This window comes from Crocodylus siamensis, chromosome 4 (genome assembly GCF_052110815.1).
Source record: "Crocodylus siamensis isolate JL-2025a chromosome 4, ASM5211081v1, whole genome shotgun sequence".
NCBI classification, from domain to species: Eukaryota; Metazoa; Chordata; order Crocodylia; family Crocodylidae; genus Crocodylus; species Crocodylus siamensis.
The window spans coordinates 70,000,700-70,022,992 of NC_143398.1; the positions used below are offsets into that span (position 1 = coordinate 70,000,700).

Consider the following 22,293-nt stretch of genomic DNA (forward strand, 5'->3'; position numbering starts at 1 on the left):
TTTCTTCTACCTTGCGTTCTGGTAGTGTAAAGTTTGAGCAGACCTTGCACTCTCCTCTGCTGTCTTGTCGAGCCCAACTTCTGCTGTGAGAAGTCCCTCACCTTCCCTTTCTTCTGTGGAAACGAATGACCCCGTTATCATCCTGTATGTTTTTTCAGCCTTCATGTCATTGTCAAATAGCTCCATTGGTCCCAGGGTACCAGGGAAGAGAAATGGGGAAAGCCACTTGTGTGAAATTGTTGTCAACGTTCCTTCTTTCACTAGAGCTTGCATAGTGTGATCCTGCATACAGAATGATGCTCCAGTGTGTACAGCATCTGCTATATTAAGAATTTGAATAGTCACTTATCATTCTAAGGGTCGTCATCATGAAATATTCTTTTCCTTTGATGTCACTAGTTTCTTTTACACATATAATTTTTTTAATTTCTTTTTGTTTTGGTGCAGAGGTTATTGTTTTCTATGATGTGCTCAAAACTTGAGAAGCATGTGTGAAATCCAGAAATTAATGTAAATAAATAAGCAATAGAGATGTTATTTTGAAAAGCTGAATAATATTAAGGAAATCTATTTCCACTAAAGTACCAAAACCTGACTGTTATTGCAATAAGAGAATCATAAGGCATGAGTGAGCGAACAATGAGGTAAGAGCAAGAGAGACCCAGTTTATTAAAATGATATTTTATAGCTAATACTGTAAAAGAACAGAAATTAACATTTTAATTTTTACACAGATGCTATTAACAAAAACACTCCTAATGATGGTTTATGGCCTTTACTTACAGCAGCTATAAGGCATAATAGCTCCCACAAGCATGTTAAAATATGTTTTGTTTTGCTTCTAGATCTGTTAGCTGTGCCTAAACATCCTTATGCTGCTATGGAGAACTGGGGACTAAGTGTTTTTGTGGAGCAAAGGATACTGCTCGATCCAAGCATTTCATCTATACCCTACTTATTGGATGTCACCATGGTCATCGTACATGAGCTATGCCATCAGGTATGACCATATACTTAATTATGAACACTGGGGATGGACCTGAAAATTCAAATTTCTTTTCAGAGCTGATATTGCCCCACACCTGATTGCACATTTCTTTTAGCAATATTCAAAATAATGTGATGAGCTATAAGATGCGTATACAGTGCACAAAATCAAAACAAACAAACAAGAGGCAAAAGCCAACATGCAGGGATGAATAACACTTCATCACATTGAGCTTAGGGTGCAATGGTGTTGCTGCCCAACAGCTTCCAAGTATTCTGCGCGTAGTCAGTATTATATCAGATTTATATACCTTTCCTCTGACCATAACGGTATTGTATGAGTGTGTGTATATGGTACAGATGCATGCATGCATGTATAGTTAACGAATTGATCACCTTAAAAGTAATTTATTGTATTTACTTGAATCCAAGGCAGCTTCAAATTTAAGACAGCCTCCCAATAATTAGATTTTAGAAATAGAAGATGGTAAATTTTGTTATCATTTTTGATTTTTAGAATCTAATTATTGGAGGATTGTCTTCAATTCATATCCCACAACTATGGTGGGGAAAACAGTAACAGGAGGGGCAAGTGGCAGAATAAGCAACAGCAGGGGGGCATGTGGCCTGACCCCCACCCCTTGCTGTCTTGCCAGTTGTGCCCCCTGCAGCACGTGACCCCTGCCACTTGTCCCCCTGGTACCTATCCTCCCTGCCACGTGAGTCTTTGGCATTTGTCCCTCTGCTGTCCCCTGTCATTTGCCTCCCCCCCACCATTGCCTGTTCTATTCTCCCCCCGCAGCCTCTTGCTCCCCCTTACTGCTGCTTAGTTTGCATTGGCTCTGGCTCCCAGTCAGGTAATGGCTCTGGCCCTTGGCCAGGCCAGAGCTGTGCCAGGGCCAGAAGTGGACTTGTAGCAGCTCCCCTGTTGCTGTGAAGTCTCCTCTGCATGCCATTGCACCACGCAGTCTCTTCCATACAACCCCCACCACACACTCTCTCCTTCATGTAAGCTACATGCTTCATGGCATGAATGACTGGTGGATCCTGAGACTGGGGGGGCACCATTTGTAGGCAGCGAGTGGGGACTGCCAGTAGACACTGGTGGTGGCATCAGTGGTGGAGGCGGTGAGCAGGGACTGCCCGCAGACATTGGTGGCTGTGTTGGCGGCAGGGGGTGAGTGGAGACTGCCTGCAGATGCCGGTGGTGGTGTTGGTGGTGAGGGGGGAGGGTGGTGAGTGGCGACCACCTGCAGAAGCCAGCAGTGGTGGCAGCCAATCTTGGGGGTGGCATGGCATGCCCCCCCTCCACACCATGTGGTCTCCCCGCTGTACAGTGTTGCCTCACCCAGACTTCCCTGCAGTGCATTCCCCTCCCCATCACATGAGTTGCCTTGAACCACCCTGGCCATGACCAGACAGCAGCAGCAGTGGCAGTAGCAGAAGCTCTGGCCCTGGCTGTGGCTCTGGTGCTTGAATCCAAGGCTTTCCAACCCATTTCCTCCCCCCCACCCCTTAAATGCAGGAAAAAACCTTGTCTTGGGATTTGAATAACTATAGTATTAGAGCACTGTAGCAAATTCAGGCTAAACTTCATGTTCAAAACCGTTTTCTGTGGCAAAAATAAATTTGGAAGTCCTCTTCTGCAAACACACACTTTTTTATTCTGCCATTAACTATCTGATCATAAGTGATGAATATTTTGTCTGTGTATTGAAACTCTTGTATCAATTTAAGAATAATTTTGTAATAAATCCACATTGCGATTTATTGCATATTTCTTCCATCTTCTTGAACTAAACACATTACAAGAGTTTAGTAATATTGAGCTGAATGCAGATATTATTGAAGAAATCTGCTACAGGGACAGGAAACCCTTTTTTGCACTGGTAACAGGCATAATCATAGCCTTCAGGTTAAAATGAATGAAATCCTACTGTGTAATCAGCATGGCTTACATCTGCGACTTTACACAGGAGCCTTTAAAAAGCCAAGTAAATTCTTAACATTTTTTCAAAATAAAAAACAAGATGTAAAGAATAACTTTGGAATGGGGATATTGGTGAGTGAATCTAGAAATTATACTGGTGGGCTCATGCTCATGATTCATATTGAAAGAGTAGATGAAAATTAAGTCGTCAACTGAAATTTGAAATGTTTATTGCAAGTTATTGCTGGTTTAATCTCAGTATGATCACCTTACTTTTCATCTATTCTATATTATGTAGTACCAGAAAGCAACACACAGCAGGCTTGGGAAAATCATAGAACCTTAGAAATTAGGTGTAAAAAACACTTCAGGTTGCTTAGACCACTTCTTTTTTTACTGCTGGATTCTTTTATATGTATATGTAGTAAATATTCAAAACTACAGGGTTTTCATTGCTTCCCTGAAAACTGTTTTACAGTTGACCAAACTGTAACATTAGTTAGTTTTTCCCTTATAAGCAGCCTAAGTTTTCCTTTGTGTACATTTGTTCTGTTATTTCTAGTTATCCTTTCTACCACATTTAATTATTTGTTCTACTTATAGCATGACCTGTATATCTCAGCAGCATGTAAAAAGCTGCCCATCAGGCATTTATCAAGTTTGCCTAGTTGACATTTACACAAAGGCCACATGGCACAGCTCTGTAAATGGGTCTTCAAAGTGGAAAACTAACTTTATGGTCATTCTAAGCACCATCCCTTTCCCCGCATGCCCTTGAAGTGTGGTAAACAAGACTTTTTGCATGTGGGAATTGGGTTATCTGTGTATTTAGCTCCCTTTAGTGCTTTTAAATTTTCCTTTTAAGTGGTGACTCCACTTCACCCAGTGGTTGTTACAGTGATGACTAGGACCTGCACTAGAGAGCAGAATTAACGAATGGGAGAACAATAAGAAGTCCCTCCTGGAAAGAGGTATTAGTGTAAATAGACATCACACAGAAAGGACAGTAGAAAGGAAGTATGAGAGAGACCTCATCCAAGGTCAATATGAAGCCTGTGGTAAGAAAGGAAACCAGGTATCCTAAGCCACAGTCCAATGCCTTAATAACAAGGGCATCCTTTCTCTTATTTTAGTTAGTCCACCAGTTCTGTTTAACTAGTTATACATGCTTTTATATTAGCATTCTCACACACATGCCCATATAACGTATTCATATATACCTCTGATAGCATGCGGCAGCAAAATACCCTTTGTCCCACATGAAGGTACACAGAGCTGAGAATCAAGAGGAAACCTTGAGTTCTAATCTTAGATGCTTAACTGAATACCTGTAATGATTTAGTGTAGTTCATAGCCTTTATTATTGCCCAGCACCTCATATTGCCAATTTAGTAGTAACATTCTTCCATTTTACAGATGGCAAAACTGAAAGGTTGTAAAGGACTATCTCTGGCAGACCTAGGAATAAGAGCGTATCTCTAATGTGACAGATCTAAATCACATCCACTTAGTCACACTGTGTTGACATTTGGCATTGGCTTTAGCGTTGCCTGTGCTGCTTGAAATTATTGGAGTGCACATGCCCTCAGAGGTAGAAATTCTGATTCTAAACACTCATAGTATTTTTCTGCTTGTCAGGTAAGCCACTGGCAAAGTGTGTGCTATATACCCTAAATGGCTGGATGAAGCAGAAGATAAAAATCTACTACTACTGTCAGATTGATATTGTAGCACTACAGGTTCTGGGTAAAAATCCTGCTGATAATATACACTGAAATAGGGCTGGGGAGGTGGGGCAGGGCATGCACCGTAATGTTATTTCTAGTTCTTCCAGCTTTCTAAAAATGGAACAAAATGATGTAAAAATAGAGAATTAGAAAAGGGGTATGAGAAACCTAATTTAATGTTAACGAGAGCTCCAGAATTAAGAGGCAATACAATTAAATTTGCCCAGGCAACTTTATTTGGATTTGTTTGTTGTTGCTTATCCTGAATTATTTGAGCATATGCTATGATGTTCCATAGTACTCCTGGCTCATTCATTGTTCAGCTGAGACAGGAGGAGGCAGAAGGCTGAAGAAAGGAGAAAATTCTCTGCTGTTAAAGGCTAGGATGCAGATGAGTCAGCTTTCTTTGTGACTGCTGCAAAAGTATTTGAGATGCTTGACAAGACTCTTATAGTACATATGTATGGAGGGAGGGCGTAATAAAATTACATGGGTAACTTGAATTCTGTCATTTGAGTGCTTGTCATTTCAACCTTAATATTTGAAATGTATTATAATAATAAGTACAAAAATAAGTTTTGATTGCATGTCTTCTTTGTGAGAGAAAGCATCTGAGAGAGAATAACACTGATATAAAAACCCCAGAGTGTGAACAGGAAACAAGAGGACATACAGTGATACCACCTTATGTGATTACCCAGTGATACCACCTTATGTGATTACCCTTTTATCACATATAATAATTATTACAAAGTAATAAAGGAAGGGATCAATTTTTACAGATCCATCAAAACCTCAATCTTCAGGTGAATTTGATAAACACGATTTTGATGGAAATTTATCAAATATTCTCAAAACCAAATAGAGTCAATTAAACAGAAGCTTGGATTTGAGGAGGGAGAACAAAAAAAATTTCAAATGCCACTGCATATATTAAATATTCATAATGGAAAAAGTGACAAAAGAATGTTCTTCCAGCATACATATAAGGAACACACAGCACCTTCCCATACCTAATTAAAAATGACATGTATGGGATTGTTACTGCTTCATGTAATTAGCACATCCTAGTCCTTTCCTTCCAAAAGAGCATAAATGATAATTTTCATTCAGTGTAAATAGTGCCAGTATTCAAATAAAAATATCAAATTGTGTTTCTCAATTATGTCTGATTCTATCTTTCTATTGCCTTATTTCAATTTTAAAAAATTCAAAAAGTCTATGCTGTTAATAGGATAATGTTTCCTTTCAGGCATCTAGCAACTGGAAGGGTAATATTACCATCTGGCATACAGATTTGGATTTATTAACTGGTGTTTGAAAGGTGTGGCAGTCTGACATCTGATGTCCATCAAGAATGTAATTTTCCTACTGATTAAAAATATTTCCTCTCTCTTTATTGGATAATTAAAATGAATCTTACCCAGAAATAAGATTGGGTAAGAAGTGTTTTGTTGTGACAAATTAAGATCTGAATATATTAGAACATGTTTCTGTTTTTTCAGTAAGAAAGCACAAGCAGTTCCTTGCATATCAAACATACTTTACATCTTAACACACTTAAGTGTTTCTAAATAATCCTTCTTGAATAAAAATGGTATTAACAGATAGAATTTGGGTATTATACACTTTAAGACTTGTTTTTTTTCACATTTCTCCCTTCCTACTTCTAATACTTCTTGGGCCACCCCACACCATGACTCTGGTGCACCAGGCCACTGTCCTGGACACATCTAACCAGAATCTTGCTCATCATATTTGTTGAACAGTCTTGTCATAACTCATGACTGAAAACCTCTCATATAACGTTTCATTCATTTTCATTGCCTAATGTATAATATCCTTTGTCTCCTCTGTTTCAAAGGCCATGTACAGGCAATATGTTTCCGCTGGAAGGAGAACCACTGTACTCCTGGCAGAAGCTATGGGCATACAAACATTCATTCAGTTTCTCTTGGGGTGGAAGCATGACTCTTTTGCGTGAAAGAACCTCCAGATGACCACCAAGTGAGAGACAAATGTTCATGCTGGCACAAAAGTATGCTCCATCCCGATCTGGTCCAGGAATGGAGTGAAGATTTGGGGCAGTGCTCCCCACACTTCCCCAGGCCAGGGTCTGCCCGATCAGAGGACTGAGGGGAGCGGGCATTGTTTCACTGCTCTAGTCCCTTCCCAGACAAGTCTAGGAGGGGACTGGAGCAGTGGGGCGATGCTCCGTAACTGCTTCCCATACTAGGGTCACCAATCTGAGGAGTGGGTGGGATGGGAGGTGGAAGGGCCCCACTTGGCTCCATGGGAGATGAACAGAGGAGCTGCCTCACTTTGCTCCCTGCCCACTCCTCCGGCCTGGTCCCTGGTCTGAGGAGCAGGTAGGGGGCTTTGCCCCACTACTCCTCTCCCTTCCCTGACTTAGTGCTTCTTTGCCCTCCCTGCCTTTTCTCCAAACTGGACACTGCCCAGGTTGGGGAATGGGTTTGGGACTTTGCCCCACTGCTCCCTCTGCTTCACTCCTGAAGACCAGGCACAGAGTGGACAAGGCTGTCCCCAGCTCATTTCCCAGACCCTGGTCCAGGGAAGGTGCAGGGAGTCTTTCCCTACTGCTCCACTCCCCCCAGGATCCAGGAAAAATGGAGCAGCCACTGCTTCCCAAGCCTTCCCCAGACTAGGGGATCACCCTAGTCTGGTGAAGGTTTAGAAAGATGGGGAGAAGAAGCAGCTGCAGGCTGATTTCCAGCAGTGGAAATTTATCACAAATTTCCAGATCTAGAAATGAATAGCCAAACTTTGATTCATAGCCAAAGTAATGTTGTGTTTGTGTGTTTCTAGTGTGTTTTTTGTCTGTCTTTCTCACTGAAACAGAGGCAGAGACTGCCCTTAATGGTTTTGCAAACAGTTGATCATATTGATGGTGCTTAAGTAAAAATGATCACTAGGTCTCCTTTATCAGGTCTCCTTTATCAGGTATTAATTTCCTCTCACTTGGCATTAAAAATATCATAACATTCCTTGCATTAATCTTTGTTCCATTAGAGTTCCCTAATTTATATCATTCAGGTGCTATTGGCTGTTGCTAGTATGATTCCAAGCTGTTAATTGTAATTCACCTTAGGTATGCTCTTTGGGACACAGTTCTTCACCATTCTCAGACTGTTCAGTCACCTTCTTCAGCACCATTCCCTCCCCCTTCAGCACTAACAGTACATGATGCAAGACATTTTGTTCAGCTCCCACACCATGGTCTGGAGCAAATAGTCATTGACACAAACAGCTCATGGGTCAACTCTCATTTTCATATATTCAGCACTCTCATTAGAGTATCAGTAGCTACTTCTATAATCTGACATGAATCTTGCCCTCTGGAATATTCATTTGCTTTGCTCCTTTTCTCATTATTTTCATAGTTTATGATCACATGCAAACTCAAAATTATCTCTAATGGTGATAGTTTACTCTTTTTTTCTAATTATATAAAAACTACCAGTGAAGGTTAGTGATATAACTGTTGATTATTTATTCAAAAACAAATGTTACAGACACAGTAAGGTAAGTTTCAAAGAATTGTGCAGTGAAAAGGGACCATTTAAAAAAATTGACTGCCAGTATTATCAATTTAATAAACTTGATTTTAATAGGCTGTCTCTTCAGAAGAAGGAAGACTGAAATTTAGCCCTTGGAGATCTAGGCTCTGTTCCTAATTTTGCCACAGACCTCTTGGATAACTTAATACATGATGCTTAGGTTCAAATCCTGTTTTGCCTCTATGGTACCTAAACCACTTAGGTGGATTTTAGGAGCCTAAATCATTAGATGTAATCCTGCTCCACTGTGCACATCGGCGAAAATTTTATTAAGGTGCCCCTGATCCCTATGTGCTTCTTAGGCATCTCTATCTTAGCCTTAAAACTTTTCAAGTTCCTTAGACATCTAGACTTGTCCTACTATGTATCCCTAGAATAGAACCCCTATACTACGGAAAACTAGAGATCTAACTGTGCCAATCTAATGCTCTGTGCCAATCCTATTTTTCCTGAAGAAGTGCATAAATTCCACATTAGTCTTTAAATTCATATGCTGAAATTTGCTCATTCACACTGACTGACTGACACTGGGGAAAGAAGGTGGTGATAATGCTTAGCTTTTGCCCTCATCTCCCACTTTCCAGGATGGTGCTCCAACCATAGGCTGGCTGGGCTGATGGTCTCCTCCATCTATCCAGTTGAAGATGGGCAAGTGTTAGAATAGGGAAAGGATGACTGAGTCTGAAATATGGCAAAAAAGAGACAATATGGCTTGGTGGCCCTGTGAGGTAGGTCCCTGTTAGAGGGAGATGGCCCTTGGTTCTGGCCCCTGATCCCAGCCCATGATCTCTGTGCTGTTTATCTGCATTATTTAATCATGTTGCTGGCTCCCTGGAATGCATTTTGTATGATGTAATTATCAAATAAAATAGATAACCAGCACTGCAATAAAGGTCCAGAGTGCAGCGTCCTTTCCACTTCAAATGCAGTACCCACCTTATTGGGTGACACTTTCTCTTACATATTCTAATTCTCATCCCTTGACTCTCACTCTGGCTGGTCTGTGACTCACTTCATTAGGAGAAATACCAGATACCTTCAGCCTTGCCTAATCCATAGATTTGTGTTTAGTATATAGGTTCAGAATCCTTCAGGGTAAGGTAGATCCATAACCCAAGTCCCTTGCAAGACAGTTGGGCAAAAGATAGGTGAGAGTCCTTCTTTGTGTATCAGGGGCCACCTTTGTCTTCTTTGAGGGCACCTGCCCTGTCTAATGAGCAACCTGAATCACAATCTAATAGAAGCCTATTTATTAGGCTCTTGGTCTGCTCATTAATAGAATAGGAGAGGCATGCATGTATCTCCCTGTGGTGAAATACAGTTATTCTCTGGAGGTGTAAAAGTGCCCTGCTGCTTATCTCTAAAATGAGAGAAATATCTGTCTCGACAGGATGGAATCAGATCGGTCCCTGAGGGCACACTAAGCTATCCATTGAGAAAATGGAAAACCTAGGAGTCTTAGTGGTGGGAGAGGATCAGCTCTCCTAAGGGAGATGCCTGCTTCACTGAGGAAGCAGTAAGCTAAGATAAATGTGCCTGAGATGCAAATTGGAATTTGGGATTTACTGTCTTTTCCTTTGTTACTTCTAATTAATGAATATTTTAGAAGACTTTTTTTGTGATCTACAGATGGCAGATATGATATAAGGGTTAAATATTGTCATTAATAATGCAACTAGCAGAAGAGCCTTGGAACTGGCATATGTATAAATGCGATTTCATAAACACTATTTGACTGGGCTTCCTTTGTAGTGGTTTGGTGACCTTGTGACTCCAGTGTGGTGGGAGGACGTGTGGCTAAAAGAAGGTTTTGCTCACTATTTTGAATTTGTTGGGACAGACTACCTCTACCCAGGCTGGAATATGGTAAGTATATGTTATTTCATTAGTTAGAAACTCCATTGAAACATTGTTTTCCCATTACACTGTTTATAGTTGGAGGCGCTGAAAAATACCAAATGGTCCATGCAAATATCAGATGTCCAATAAAACAAAATCAGTAGGTGTGAAATCAGTATTCCAAAAAAGTATAATGTATCGTTTATTACAGAAGGTATAAGGTCATGTCTTTCATAATCCAATGTTAAAATAATTACCACCTCTCTAGTCAAAAGCATTTCCTATTAAGGGAGATATGATTAAGCGGTGATCATTTTTGATAATTTCATTTTTATGTAAACGAAAAATCCGTAAAGATTTTTCCAAGTTTCTCAGGATGTTACATTTTTATCAAAACAATAATTTGACTAGAAAAGAAAGATTCAGGTAAATTATGCCATGAAATGGAACACATTACAACTTTAATATATACTACTGCTTTTTAAATGCATCTACATAATTGTATTTTATGATTGTTGTTATTTGTCACTTCGCCTTAGTTCGGGATAAATGTATTGAGGCACTAAGGAAGGGGAACACAGTTTATCATATACAGGTATAGAAATGGAGTCAGGATTAATTACTGCCTTTTGAAAAATATATGCAGCTACTGTTAACACACCTATGGGAGAAAAAACAAGAAAATACAAGTGGAGACATGCTTTCTGAGCCCTTCAGTTTTGCAAATTTACTTGGCAGGTCATTCCTAATAATATATTATTTGATTTTTGGTCATCAGTTGTAATTTCTTGGCCATTTTAAGCATAAGGAAAAATAAAATATATGAGAGTTGTCTCGTATCGCATACATATCCCAAGAAGTAGAGAAACCTGCCTTGTGGGCTTGGCCAAGGCACTCGTATACTTCTTAGTGTCGCAAGGATGAATTATTTTATTGTGTGTAAATTCAACCTATTTTGAGTGCCAGTATTTGCTATCAAATTATATTTATATATGTCAAGTTTTATGTTAAAGGTTTTCAAATGGATTTGTAGGTATATAAATGTTTTGATTAAATTAAGACGGACAAGGTTCTTTGGGTAAATTTGATATCTTTTATTAGACCAACTCTAATTATTTGAGATGGTCTAATAAAAGATATTAGATTTACCCAAAGAACTTTGTCTGCTTGTGTTCTTAGACCAACACGACTACAACCTATACTCCTGAAACATTCTTTAAATTAACACACTAACTTCTGATATGTTTGCCATTTCTTTAACTTAGTCCCATAGTCTTATTCTACTAAAGTTTGCTGCAGTAAAACAAAGATACAATACTCAGTTAAATACATTACAAACTCTTAAATAATTGTACATTTGAATGTTAAGGTATGTTTTTATTTGAAGTTTGATTTCTTTATTCTGGGTTCTGCTTAAATATTTCTTTTGTGTATCATTTCTGACTTATAATTGCATTATGAAGAAAGGAAAATAAATCTTTATCTGAACTGACAGCTGCCTTGCGTAGGTAAGCTAGTTGGGTTCACCTAGCTTTGGCTGTAATAAATCTCATTCTCTTCATCTTTATGAAAAACACATCTTGAATTACAATGTAATCATCTAATTATAAATGCAATGGAATCTGGCAGCTCTTGATGATTTTAGCATAGTGAAATGTCAAAGAGTACAACATTCTTACACTGGATTTTATCTTTGAATCATCATATTCATTTGTTCTCCACATAATCACTTTAACAAATCCAGAATACCTTTGCTTTAGAAGTCAACTTGAATATACAATATTTTTTGTGAACATAATATTCACTGTTATGCAAATGACATGCCCATCATGTGAAGTCCTGGTCGTGTAGCAGAATACAGGAAAAACGAAAGGCATGTGGGCTGAACAAGGTATGACAGTTAAGTTATAAATCAGAAGCATACAGTGCATGAATTAGAATTAACAACAGCAAAATTGCTGTGCCTGGAAAAATATCTATCTGTCAAGTTCTTTTAAATGAAAAGGGAAGGTTGACGTAAACTTTTCATGAGGCTTCTGATATCGGTGGCCTTAGAGACCAAAAAAACCCATATTGACATATCCAAATACTTAGAAAATTGGTGGGAAGATTGAACATGACAATTTAAACAATATAGTTTTTTACCATCCTTTACAGTCTACAGTAGAAATTAATAATATGATGTTTCATTCTTGTTACTAAAATGGTAAGAATAGCAAGTACAATTTGGCTGCACATACTACAATGTAGTGTTCTGGAGATTTTTTTTGTTAGTGGTGCAAAGTACTCTTCAGAACAATCTGAGACACAAACGTGTAAGCAACTGAGAAATACCTAGAGAAAAGAAAAACAGCTTTACTTCTTTTTCAGAAGTGATTATATGCAGTTCAAGCTGCACAAATCAGTTCAAACATCGAAAACTTTAAATATGGCTTCTATTAATGATGCTATGTTAATAGCCAGAGCAACAGCACAAGATCCTGCACCAGCAGTCGTTCATACTTGTGATACGTGCAGAAATGGTCCTTTTGAATTTGACTGTGCTGGTTCTGAGAAGATTTTGCATCAGGAAAGCCAAAAATAATCCAATAAAACCTCTTCGCCAGGATGGGGAAAGTTAGGGAATTAACCATTTTCCTTGTAATCTACAGATGTCAGACCTTGGGGACTGAGATGTTGAATATTACTGCCTTCCAGTTGGTTAGAGAATATGCTGTCATATCTTTTGGGCAGGTGTGGAAGGAATAAAAGAATAAGTGCTAAATTTTGTTGATGGAGCCTTAGCAATGGCATGCTTAACATTTTCTGCTTCTTTGCCCTCAAAAAACACAGGAAGAAAAGTTTTTAAAAATAAAAGATGACTACATTTTTGTATTTACAGTCAAAAACCACTTTCTTATACAACTTGTCATTGCTGTGGTCAAGAACATGGAACCAAGCAAATCCTATGATGCTGACACATATCCTGTCAAGTCTTACAAAGCTTTTCCAAGTAGAAACCTTTCTGTACTGCTGCCCACACAGGTGAAATACAGCACATTTTTTATTTTCATCAGCCTTCAATTTAAATCATAACACATCCATTTTAAAGAAAGAATGTGTTATGGTTTAAATCTTATACATGTTTTAATACCAAATCATTGCTATCATTCTTATTGTTCTAGGCATCATACATACTGACTAAATGGACTTGGGTCCATATTTACTAAGGCAGACTGTCTATTTGATGGTTGAAAAGAAACTAAAATGATTTTTGTACAGTTTTGACTAACAAGGGTATTCATGGACAAACAGCATAAAGGATCCTCCTAGAAGAAATCAAGAAGATATAATTTTGTCAGTCAGTTTCTTTATGTAAAGCCTCAGTCCATCCTTTCACTGTCTCTTTCTTGTATGTGGACACGTGCAGCTTGAGTTTTGCCATCTTCCTTTTGTTTTTAACTTCGCTTGTGTCATTCGGCCCATGGGCTTCCCTATTAGTCTGGAACTTGGTTGCTGCCAAATCTCTGGCCCTGCGTGGAGCTCCAGGTCTTATATGCTGGACCCACTGTCCAACCCCAGTGTCCTGGGCCCCAGAGCCTAATCCCAGCATGCGAGGCAGGGGGAAACACAAGAGGGAATGGGCCCTCAGGATGCAATCCTGGTGGTGTCAAATGGGAAGGAATGGTGCTAGGCCCCTAGGATCCAATCCCAGCACACAGGAGTTTCATAGTTTCATAGTTTCTAGGGTTGGAAGGGACCTGAGCAGATCATCTAGTCCGACCCCCTGCCATGGCAGGAAAGAGCACTGGGGTCAAACATGCCATTTTCCTTATAACTCCACTCTCTACAGCAAAATCAGTGCCCTAAGATGTAACCCCTATTATTGGAAGACATTTGTAACAGACGGCTCGTTATTCTTGCAGGCATTACGATACATTTCCTTTGATTGTCCTGGATATGTCTAGGCACTTATTTTGTACAAAAAAATGAGTTTGGTATTAACCAAAATGTTCACAATTTAATACAGGTATATACCAGTCTGTCCTGTTACTTCTCTCCCTGCCTGTGAACTGGTGCCTGTTAATTGTTACATTTCATAGATTTCATGCTTTTCATAGACCTTAGGACTGGAAGGGACCTCGGGAGATCATTGAATCCAACCCCTTGCCCAAGAGGCGGGAAGTCAGCTAGGGTCAAAGGATCTCAGCAAGATAAGCATCCAGGAAATGTCTTCTTTCCTGTGTGTTGATTTAAGAAATATTATTTTATGACTTCTTAATTGAGGGAAAATAAGCATAAGTTTATAAATTTAAACCAGGCTTTTGAGAGCCATGTCCAGCCTGGGACAGGGACTGTGATGACACAGGCTGGAGGGAGAGGGGGAGGCTCCCTGGGTCTGTTTGCATGCTTAAATATGTACAAATATCTCTGTTTCTGCAGTGTAAATGGTCTGCCAACCCCTCTCCCCGAGCGTGCACACACACGCGTGCGCACACACATGTGCACACATTTTTCAGAAGGAAAAAAATCCTTGCAAGTTTTAGTTCCTTTCTTCAGCCAGCCTGTTTATAAGTACAGTGGTTTCTGCTTTATAGAATTGGTGGTCAATAGAATCAGCTGCTTATCTGAATCACTATGGGAAAACCAAAACCGTATATTATTACATGTAAAAATTGCTCATATTAGAATCACAGTTTTGGGGTTTTGGAATCATTTTACTGGAGAAGCCTGGGGATTATGTTGCAGTCTGCAGGGGGCTGGGAGGGAGCAGGAGGAAGACAGTCAGGCAGGGGGTGCCTGGACATGATCCCAGAGAGCTTGTAGAGCAGCTTCCACATGTAAGTGTGTGTGTGAGTGGTGGGGTGGGGGAAATGGGGCATCTGTAGGGAAGGAGGGAGACAGCTGGGCAGAACTGAGACCCCAGCGGCAGTGAGATGGGGCCATGGGTGGCTTGTCTGGGAGCCAGGGGCCAGGCTCCCTGGCAAAGCACCCCGTGTGCTCATGGTAGCTTTGAGGGGTGCAACCCATGCCACTGCCCTTACTGCTTGCGTTTGCCCCCACCCCACACACAGATCTGGTGTTCCCTTGCCCCTCTGGGAGTGCGTGCTGCACCAGGGAGCTGGCCCCACCTCCTGCACCCAAGTCTATAGCAGGCAGCAACAGATGAGGAGCTGGGCTCCGCTTCGCTGCAGCAGGTGGTGCTCCCTGCCAGGGAAAGGGGGCTGGCAGGTCCCTGGCCCCATAGCCGTGGCAGCTGGGGGCCCCTCTGGCAGGGCTGGGAGGCTAGGGGGCAGCTGGTGGGGTGCAAGAGGTACCAGTAGGGGTGAGGGGGGAGTGAGAGGCACAAGCAGGGCTAGAGGCTGTGGGGGAGCAGTGAGTATCTGTGTTCTTGAAAAAACAGGTCTCCTTTTAACGGAATCAGCCAGTTAATAGAATTAATCACCATTTCCCAAAGTGATTCTAATAAGAGGACTCCATTGTAGCACTTTTTCTTTGTTCCTTCATTGGCTTCAGTAGCTGTCGTAGATCCTGGTAGATGTTTCAAATGTTTCCTTCTTTCTAGGACAAAGGCTACGTAACTGCCATAGTCCTTGAAGTTTCCATTCTGTTCTTTCAGTTCCTCACAACTGTTTTCCATTCCCCCAGCGTGGGATTCAAGTTTTGTCTCTCCTCCTTAGGTTAACCTTTCCATTATTTGGCCAGGTTGGAGGCTTGGCCCTCCCATACATTGGCACCAAGCTTCCATTTATTCCTTCCAGTAACTGGTAATTTATTTTTTCCGAAGTGCTGCTTTCTTCCCCCCTCTCCATTCTCCCCCCATAGACAGGTTTGCAACTATATAGTCCATCTTGTTTCTATATGTTGCCATCTTTGTTTCTGCTTATTATTCAGATTACTTAAAGCCCTCTGTACTTGGCTCTTGGGAGGAGGGGCAGGGAAGTGATGGACTAGGACCTCTATGTGCCTGGATTTATTGATTGATCTTTTGCTTCCTTGTTTTGTGGTAGGTGGAGCCATCATGCTGTTTGTCCTTGAAGGTCTCTGTTAGTAAGGCAGGAGTAGAGGGCTATGACAAAAGGAATTACTGGCAAGTAATTTTCACTTTCATCCATCAAACAAGTGTCAAATGCTTTAGCAGTCACCACCTCACCTCATGCTGAGAGAGCATTCCACAGAACCCAGTGGTCTTTTTCTTCTCCTTTATTTTATAAAAGTGTAGCTTTTGTGACAGCTTTATTGGATGAGTCAATGCACAGCGTGTCTACAATAGTTTGTATCCTCTGTTTTTCTCTCTAAAATGAAGAGGCCTTCTTTTTCCTACGTTTATTTGCTGTTATTGGAACCATGGTCATGTCTGTTAGGCTTCTTTGATCAAAGTATTAAGACCCACTGTTTCAGTGTGGAAGGGCATCCTTTATCTTTCAAAACGTGTCCTAACTTTTTCTAATAACTATAGTGCTCCAGGGTCTAGGGCAGAGATGGGCAAAATAAGGCCCACAGGCTGGATCTGGCCCACCAAGCAATTCCATCTAGCCCTTGGGGCCCCTCTGTGAGCCCCCTGTAAGCCTTGGCCCTTACTGCCTCTCTGCAAGCTGATACGTCCATGCAGGAGGTGCAGCTCTGGTTGTTCAGCACCCCCCGCTCCCCATCCCCGCTTTGCCTGACCTGTCCCAGCCCTGCTTGGCAGAGCTTTTGCCTGCTCCCCTCTGTGGTTGTTGCCAGTCTCCCTGCCTGCAAGACCAGGAATTCAGGTACAGTTCTACTGGTCTGGGGCCAGGGACTCCTGTTGGGGGTGGGAGTATGGGGAGCCATGCCCTTTGGGGCTGAGCTGGGCTGGCCCTTCATACTGCAGGAGGGTGGGGAGCTGCGTGTTATGGCGCCAGGTGGGGCTGACCCCGCATGCTGCCACCATGTGCCGCTGGGGACTCAGGCAGGAGCTGCACTCTATGGGGCGGGTAGGACTAGCCCTGCATGCTGCCACTATGTGCAGCTGGGGACTTGGATGGCAGCAAGGGAGCTGCACACCATTGGGCCAGGCAGGGCTGGCCCTGCACCCTGCTCCTACATGCATTCAGCAACTCAGGCAGGAGCACGGGGTGCTGCATGCTATGGGACTGTCCCAGCAAGCTGCCACCACATGTGGCTGGTGAGTCAGGTAGGAATGCTGTGGGGCCGGGGGGCTGGCACTGCACTCTGTCAACACCTGTGGATGGGGACTGGGGTGGGAGTGCGAGAGCTGAGCACTATGGAGCTGGTTGGGGCTGGCCCTGCTTGCTGCCACCACATGCAGATCCAGGGACTTGCACACTCTGGGAACTCTCCCCATTCCGGTCCCCCTCCCACACACCCCATCGCTCACCATACCTCCAACACCCCTCCACACATTCTCAGGCCCCCACCCTCGCCATACTCACAAACCCCACATATTCCCACCCCTCAACATCCTACCACACACTCCCCAGCCCGTCCCCCACATACACCACTCTCCCCCAGTATACATGAGTAAGACTGTATTTGGGATTATTATGCAATTGCCTCAAGATACACTACGCAAACGACAAAAATCAGGACAAAAATATTTTAAAAGTAAAATCAGCTATAGTACATGTTTGACTTCTTAGTATATGACTTTTTTCTGGTTTCAAGATGGCAGCACCTTCCCCCCCCCCCGCCCAAAAGGAGTACTTTCAGGGCAAGGGGAGGGACTTCTAGTAGCAAAGGCCAGGGGTTAGGGGGTGGAACTTCTGGTCCCAAGATGGTGACCGGGGTGGGGTAACTGTCATGGGGTGGGACTTCTCTTGCAGCCCTCAACAGATCACCAAAACTTGTTAAACAGCCTGTCAGCCAAAACTATTGCCCACGCCTGCTCTAGGGGCACTTTTATATGTGCTCTAGGGGTGGGATGGGGGCAACACTTCATTTAAAGCGGCTCTGAGAGCTGATCTAATTAAAGTGCTTCTGCATCTCCTGTATCAGCATCCCTACACTTAAAAATGGTGGTGGGAGCAACTGAACTAAATCTCATTCGACAAGTTTTAGTTCAAGTGCCCGTGCTGCTATTTTTAAGCCTAGGGATCCTGATACATGAGACACAGGAGGAATTCCAGCACATCAAAGCAGCCTTGGCGCTCACATATAGGCACCCAACATGATTCTATCATTATTATAGAAAATGGAAAATAGATTCATATTGTTAAAAATCTGCATACAAATATTTTTTGTTTAAAATCATGTGATGATAGAATTTGCTGAAGCATAAAAATAAATATTAATAGAAAATCATTAAAATAAACTTCATTAAATTAAATACTGAGAGCATCTCAAAGCTTATTGCTCAGGTCCTTGATAAATTATTGTAATTGCCTGTCTTTCTCATTGTCAGGATTAAAATAATAAAAATGAATACTGACATTAGACCATGCATATTTTTAATGTACTTTAATGTACTTTAGCAGATTGCCTGCTAAAACATTTCTCTCTCTTAATAAAATGTTCTTAGGCTTTGTTTGACTCACAGAAAGCCCAGAAAAAAAATCATTAAAAGTTTTGGAGTAGACTTAAGACATGAACCTTTTTGATTTATTTCATTATTATTTTGGTATTTCAGACCTAAGCTGTAGCCTGCTTGATCCTTCTAACCTAACATAAATATCATGCTGGCTCAGTGTTGAAAGAGACTTGGTCTCTCCTTTTTCAAACTCCTTTCATGTCTCCTTTTTTGGTTAAAGGCTTCCAATGGCTCTAAGAAGCAAGCTTTTAATTAATACCACATGGAGTGTATTTTCCCCCCAGAAACTGCTTGCCAAAGTGAAGCCTTGTATGATTTTTCTGTTTTAACTCAACTACAGGGGAAACTGTCTATGCAAAATTAAATAGAAACTCATGTATAATTGACTTTGGTAAGGAAAAAAAAAATGTAAAGGTAAGTTACAAGACCTTCTTATTGTCAATTACTAGATCCTTTTAATGACAGCAATCCAAATACCTTTATATTTCCTTTTTAAAATTAAAAAATATACATCGACAAATGATGTTTCCTAACAGAGTTCATTCATGCTTTGGCAAGACAAAGCAGTTTTTAACTTTTAGTATTTCAAATCTTTACATCTTATTTTAAGTGTAAATGAGCATCAAATCTTGGGTGAAAAATGCATTCAGAAAATTGAATATAGGTTTAGAGAATGTCAGGGGCTCTAATTGCTGCATGTCAATGTCTGCTTATTTTAGGAAAAAAATTAAATAGCCATTAACATCAGAAGATTTATCTCATAAAGTATACATTCCTTGGGCTGGGATTTGGACATGCCTTTTGTTTCAAAATGAAACTGTTTAAACTACTAAATTGCACATACCATTGACCTGGCAACTCTTCTCTCAGTCTCTTGAAGGAGGTTGAGAGAAGTTTCTATCACGTCTCATCCGCCAGGGGAAATGAGACTTTGACAGAGACTTTTGTCTTGTTGGCTCCCCTCTTCTCTGACCCACTTCTTTTAAAGCAGTGTTCCAGGTGGGAAGTTAGGTGGCAAAATAAACAGCTATGTATTTGGTTGCATACATATTGAGAGGTGCTTTTTTGTTTGTTTGTTTGTTTTTGCAATTTCAACTGTGTTCTTGAGTCATAGAGCTTCTCTTTGTTTTAAAATTGCATGCGACATGGAAGCAGTATCATATCAGAAGTGTGAAGCGATTTTTAAAGGAATTAAGATCTGGCAGGGATTAATCCAAACCCATAAAATTGGCTTGATTCTCTCAGGACCCTCCTCATTTTCAAAAAATCATAGATTTCAAATGTGCAAAGTCCATGCAGCACTCATGCAGCACTTAGAAAATATGCTGGTTTAGTGTGATTTTTGGCAGTTACTGGCAAACACTTTTTAAGAACACTCTTTGTTTATAAAAGATGCCTTCTGCATTTAAGTATTGCATGTGGTCCTCAGAACTAGGTATGGATTCACTCTGTGGAGCAGTAACCTGCACTGTCATTGGAGGATGGATTTTTTTTTTTATGGACAAACCCTACACTACTAGGCTGAATAAGGCCTAGTGTTTTCAGTGCTAATAGGATCAATCCAGTATGTAAGGGAGGTGGAACTTTCCCCTTCTTTCATTTCAATTTGCTAAAAGTTAAAGTAGTAGTGATGTGGGTTTTCATTTCAAATTCCTCATTGTATTCAGCATCCTTGCCTCATTGGGAATCCATTGGGGCAAAACAGATTTAACATATAATTAAATCAAATTGATAATGGAGATAAAGAAGGATGGAGAGAGAGAGAGAGAGCAATTGTAGTAGCAGATGATATCATAAACTTTGAAACAATTCCAACTAGTACAAAATGCAGCAGCCCACCTGCTTAGTAACCCTGGGAATTCAAAATACATTACCCAAAGGCATGGATGCGTGGTCTGACTCTCCATTGAATAGGAGTATATTTCAGGTGCTCTTTTCTGATACTTAGATCCATACTTGGAATTGACCACAGTTACCTCTAAGCCCCTGCCTTCCTCCTCAGCTGGGAACTCGTACCACATTTCTACATTTCTTTGCAACAGTGAAATTGTAGTCCCATATCAGCTACAAGATAGAATTTTATCGGAGTTTGGCTTAAAAATATGGAACAAATAAGAATGGACATGGACTCCTTACCTTTTTCATAGCTAACAAATTGTAATTTTGTCACTGCTTTTCCAGTCACCTTTCCCTTTCCAGCTACACGCATGCATGCGCGCACACACACACGCAATGATTTACATATATGCACAAAGACTGTTAAAATGAAAGAAAACAATAAGATTACTTATCAAACGTGTTAATGAATCAATTAATTTTTATTTTTCACTTATACAAGTAGGGAAAGAAAGTGAGAAAGAAAGACTGTGAGGCATAGTAGAAACTTGTCCTCTTGTATCTGCCCAGTGGATCTTTGCTATGCCATTAGCTTATTGTATACAAACCTAGAATACTCCTGAGTTGATATCGCTCTGTAGTCCAGCTTGTATTGTGCTCTTGCCCTTTATACCATAGAGATATTTGACTGCTCTTACAATTTGCTTCTGCTTCTTTCTGTCAAGGGCATATTCTCCCTATAAACCTATTGTCTTACTTTCCGCAAATACTTATTTTATCAGATAATAGATCACACAAATCCCATTTGTATGTCTGTTGGCAAGTAAAAGTTACCTATTTTGAGATAGACATTGCTGACCAGTTTGATGGGATCATAATTTACACATTTGGGCACCCATCTTAAACATTATTCAAATAGGTTTCTTCGTCTATGCACCTTTTGAATGCCTACCCCAGAACAAAGGCAGTACCTTTAACACTGAGCCCTTTGATCTTTTATATATAATAATCTTTGAGCATGGCTCTTATTGTATAATTTCTTTTGTTCCCTTGTTGAATATATTCCCATTTTTGTGTACAGTTCTTTGTCTACTTATTTCATATGAAGTTTTAGAAATTATTTTGTGAGTAGCTCAAGAATCCTATTATTTTCATACTGCCTAACTTAAATGTCATTACATGATATCTTAATAATGCATGATAAAATCAGCACAAGCAACTCTGCTTTTTGCCCATTTAAATATCCTTTTTTATGGTATGTTGAATAAATTTTTATGCCACAACCCTGTGTGAACAAGGAATATTGTTTCACCTTTGCTTCCTGTTTAAAGGTAGCTTCATATCTAAAAGGCATATTGTTAAAAGGTAGGGCTGACCGCACCCTTTCCATTAATTTGCAGGTGTCATCATCTGTAACATTCATTTCCTCCACGGACAAGCTACTAATCCAACAATACCTTTTCCAGAATATAGATTTACAAAAGTGGGCATGGTAACTGGAATAAGGAAAGCACAGAACTTGGAGGGAGGTGTTGTAAATACATTCCAACAGGTTGAAGTTAGAAAATCTTATAAGCTAAAAGAACAAGAATACACATGCACTCAGATATCATAGAGTTTGGTACCAATATGAGATTCTGAATCAACAGCCTTATATAAAGGATGAGTTGATTTAACTCTAAAAAAATAGAATCTAGCACATCTTCAACACAGTAGATGAATTCCTGCCTGCTGAAAGCATGACTGGATGTGGTTGCAGGAGCTAATGACGAATGAAAGGGAAGGCCACTGGAAAGGTAGCTGAAGTAATGCAGTTAAAATTCCATTTCTTTCTCAACAAATGGAGGTGATAGGGCTTGCCATCTATTGTTTATTGTCTGACTAATGAATTTCTTTAAAACTAAG

At 40.6% G+C, this 22,293-nt stretch overlaps 1 protein-coding gene across 1 annotated transcript in view; it reads left to right on the forward strand.

Moving 5' to 3' along the window:
- Positions 1–22,293, forward strand: part of TRHDE (thyrotropin releasing hormone degrading enzyme) — a 321,603-nt gene that overhangs the window by 130,555 nt on the left and 168,755 nt on the right. Inside the window, 2 exon segments of the mRNA XM_090042544.1 lie at positions 846–1,000; positions 9,975–10,088. Coding sequence (XP_089898670.1) covers positions 846–1,000; positions 9,975–10,088 — 269 coding nt within the window.